This window comes from Buceros rhinoceros, unplaced genomic scaffold, assembly GCF_000710305.1.
Source record: "Buceros rhinoceros silvestris isolate BGI_N320 unplaced genomic scaffold, ASM71030v1 scaffold36618, whole genome shotgun sequence".
Lineage (NCBI taxonomy): Eukaryota > Metazoa > Chordata > Aves > Bucerotiformes > Bucerotidae > Buceros > Buceros rhinoceros.
The window spans coordinates 2,974-6,973 of record NW_010428033.1 but is presented as its reverse complement, the minus strand read 5'-3'; the positions used below and the strand labels follow the sequence as shown (position 1 = coordinate 6,973).

The 4,000-nt window shown below is 50.6% G+C and overlaps 1 protein-coding gene across 1 annotated transcript; it reads left to right on the top strand.

The window, feature by feature from the left end:
• Positions 1–838: 838 nt before the first annotated feature.
• On the top strand, positions 839–2,790 carry LOC104498721 (E3 ubiquitin-protein ligase NEURL1-like; the record flags this gene model as incomplete). Its single annotated transcript, XM_010142138.1, has 2 exons — positions 839–1,006; positions 2,331–2,790. Coding segments are annotated over 2 exons (410 nt in total), but the record flags the coding sequence as incomplete, so codon positions are not given.
• Between the last annotated feature and the right edge of the window lie 1,210 nt (positions 2,791–4,000).

Genomic DNA, 4,000 nt, shown 5'->3' with positions numbered 1-4,000 from the left:
CTTCTGGAAGGGGATTTAAGATACTTCTTGTTATAACAGAAGAGAAAGGTTGAGACAGAGGCAGGGTGCCAAGCAGGCTGTGGGGCAGAGCTGGCTTTTCTGGCAGACAGCACACTAACACTGAGTTGATGGTGGGCAGTGAAAACAGGAGGTGGTAGAGCTGGGGACACCCAGAAGGGTCTTGCAGGGGTGCTGCACTCTTGAGCCCTCACATCCAGACATGCAGGGAGGGGAGAAAACATTCCTGAACTGAGGGAGAGGTGTCTTTGTTCATTTTGGTGATTTATCCCCATGTCTGACAGAAGCCACCCTACAAAAGGGGCAGAGCAATGAGTAGGGCTGTTCTCCTGATTGCCAAACACTTGTGATTGTCCCTAGGAAGCCCTTGAGTGATTTTGCATTAATTTGTCAGAGCCTGGAGTGAAGCAGTTTTGTGCCGAGTTAGCGAAGAGTGCTTTGACAAGGTGAGACGTTCTTGTGCTAGAGTCCAGCCCACCCTTCTGCAGGCTGTGTCCTCTACTGCCTGCAAGCTCATCACTGGATATAGTGCTGAAGGTGCCCGTGAGCAGGAAACCATAAGGAAAGCAACTGCACTGAATGACGTGAGACACATTTACAAAGGGTTGTGATGGGTAAAGGAGCTCCAGCAAATTTCAGGGTGGTGGGAGCTTGATGTCTCTTTCAGGCCAGCTGCTAGCATTTAAAAAAGGACTATGAGGGTTTTTTTCCCCCGTTATCTCTTCCCTAGATTTCATGCTGATAAGCACTGCAAGCTGCCCGCCCCCCCGCCATATATCCCCAGTGCCTCACCAGCCACAATTTTTAAAAGTAACTGTAGGTTTCTTTTCTCGTGTTGCAGGTTCCACCATATTAGCAGAGCGGCTGGGACTGTCCACCCCAAGCTCACCCACATCGACACCCAATTCCCCCACTGTCCTCTGCAGTGGCATCTCTGACCCCATATTGTCTACATGCGGCTCTGGCCCCCTCTGCAGCTCTATCAGCGGTAAGTGTGGTGGGATCCCCCGCTGCCTTGTCTTTGCCTCCCCCATCCGCTCCTCCCTTCACGGTCTCACACTTGTCTCCCAGGAGGACTCTAAAACCTCAATGATTAAGAGTCTCTTGTCATCTCCCTTGTTAAGGGAGAGCCTCTGCAAAGGCTATTTTCGTCTGTTTTACATGGAAGCTGTTTAGATGCCTAGACAGCAATATTTCAACCCTTTTCATCATGAAAGGTCCCAAGGGAGGCAGCAGAGTTACTGTTACGTGTGTGGCCCCATGACACACAGCTCCTACTGAAGAGCTGTGTGGCAGTGACATGTTGTGTTCTAGCTTAGACTGGCGCTATGGGTATGCCTACAGCCCCCTTTCCCTCTCTGTACACATTCAGTACCCTCTTCATAAAAAGGCAGTATTGATAATTCTAATACACTGATGAATTCCAGTGACATTAAGATAAATGTACATGCACGAGAAAAATGATAGGCTGTTCTGCAGCATTTTCAAAACCCCAGGCATCTGCGTGATCCCAGTGCACTGACAGAGGGATAGATAACTTACCCAGTCCTTGTCATTGTTGTCCAAACCAACAGTGTCTTTTGCTGAAGGTACCTACCAGTCTCAAGTCTAACAACTGGTGTCAGCAAACATTCAGATTTTTAATGGTGTTTTAGGGAAAAAAAAATTAGAAATTTTCTCATTATCTTGCTACCTCACCTGGCTTCATTGGTGAGGCCTAAGTAAATATGTGCCTGAGAATAATTACTGCAGCCCCTCACAGCTCTCGAAGCAATGAGCCACAATGAGCTTGATGTTGTTCATGTGGGTAGCCCCACCCTTGTCCTGAAGGATCCACAGGGTGGGTGATTTGTAGCCAGGCATTGTGGTCCCTGGATTGCCCTAGAGGTGAAGCACTGCTTGTCTTGGGTGTTGCTGCCACCATGTGCCACCCAGTCTCTCCCTTTTCAAAGCAAAGCAGATGGCTTGATCTGTTTCTCCTGATCTTTCCTCCTTTGTTGATGTTTAGACAGTGGTTTGAAAATGTGAAACTGCTCTTTGTCCCTGCTGCATGGAAACAGCTGTCTCTTGGTTTTCTCTGTGTGGGCAGCAGATCCCAGCAGATGCTGCCTTTCTGCTGCCCTGAGCCTTGGCATATGAACCAGGACTCAGTGAGTGGGACAGTGGGCCACAGGAAGAGCCCCTGATCCTGAAGCATCCATTTCTGCTGGAGTGTGGTTCCTCCCTCTGTAGTTAACTTCAGAGCAGAAATTACTCTGGGATGTTGGGAAGCCTTTTAAGCAGCACGAGTGACCCTGTTCTTTGTGTTTCAGGCACAGCTCCCAACTCTCCAATCAGCCTGCCTGAGTCACCCATCTCCCCGTCCATCTCAGGGGCCTGGGGAGATGAATGCACCATCTGCTATGAGAACATAGTAGACACAGTCATTTACTCCTGCGGACACATGTGTCTCTGCTATTCATGTGGGCTGAAGCTCAAGAAGATGGCCAATGCTTGCTGCCCCATTTGCAGACGGGCCATCAAAGATATAATCAAAACATACCGCAGCACTTAGAGCAGCAGCAGATGCTGTGGTAGGGACTGGGCAGGTGGGGAGGAGGCTGTGAAGCAACACAGGTCTCGGTCTCTGTTCACCATCCAGAAGATTCAAAAACCATCACCCACCACCACCCTGATGCCCTCTTCCAGGAACAACAAATGAGACAAGCTTAAGATGCTGCTCCTCTATCCTCCAAGCAAGCCCTGGGGCTGAACTCCAGGAGTGTCAGGCAAGTTGCAAGGGACTAGTCTCCCTTGTGAATATTAAACTTTGTCTCAAAAAAAAAAAAAAAAATCCCAACTGGTGCAATCATCCCTTTTCTACACCACGCACAGCAGAGTGGAATCTCCAAAGTTTAGCAAGGACAGCAAGCAGTAAAGGGTTCACTACTACACATCTTCTGGAGACACCCCACGTGCAGAAGACAGCTTAGCAGAAGAGGAGAAACAAGTAACATGTCTCCAGGTACAACCAGCCTGACTGTAAGAAGCCCACTTAGAAAGGACAGAGCGAAGCAAGTGTTCACCCAGCGAGGGAGGTGCAGTGAGCATATTCACAGCAGAAAGGCTGGGGCCAACACAGAAAAGGACCCAGGATCTGTGAAGCAAGACCCACCCCCACGTCTGCAGACAGAAGAAGAGCCCTATGCAGCCCTCTGAGGGCTGTCCCCTGCTCCTCCCTCAGTAACCCCTGGCAGAGGCATTCATGGCAGTGGCCTTGCTCTCTCCCAGTGGCACCCAGCCATCATCTCCTGTCACCATCCCATTGCATGACGAGCGGCTCTCAAATCCCACCACCACCAACTTGCATGTGGTGTCCATGCAGCATGAGGGATTCAGCAGCATCTCTGCCCCGCTGGGGCTGCAGGAGAGGGAGGTGTCTCTCCCTCACCTTTCCTCCCTACCATCCAGACAGCACTTGTGAGGGAGAAAATAATAAAAAAAAAGAAACAGAAGCCCCAGCCCCACTGGGGAAGAATGTATAAACCCACAAGTCTGCGGGTTTCATTTACTGGTATCTTTATCACTGTGCTTTAAGACAAAACCAGCCAGGTGGTACGCAGCCCTTCACAGCCAGCCCACCAGCAGGACACGGCTGTCCTTATGTGTTAGGAAGAAAGGAAAGAAAACCAAAATGGCTTGAGAGGTTTGGTTTGCTTTGGTTTATTTAAATAAACCCCCTTCTCTCCCACCCCAGTTTGGGAGCTCCACAGTCCCCATGGCAGGCACCTGCAATGGTGGCCCCCGTGGCTGCGGTGACAACTGTCACTTGCCATAGCTGCTGGCCTAGCCCAGAGCTGCTTGGGCCCAGACAGGATGGCTTCACAGCCACAGGAGCCGCTCATCTCCCCTACAGTCCCATCCTGCTGCCTTCCAGGGGCGTGCATGAGGTAGACATGGTGTCTGGGCCCTGAAGGTTGATCAGGGCTGGGGCACAGCAGCA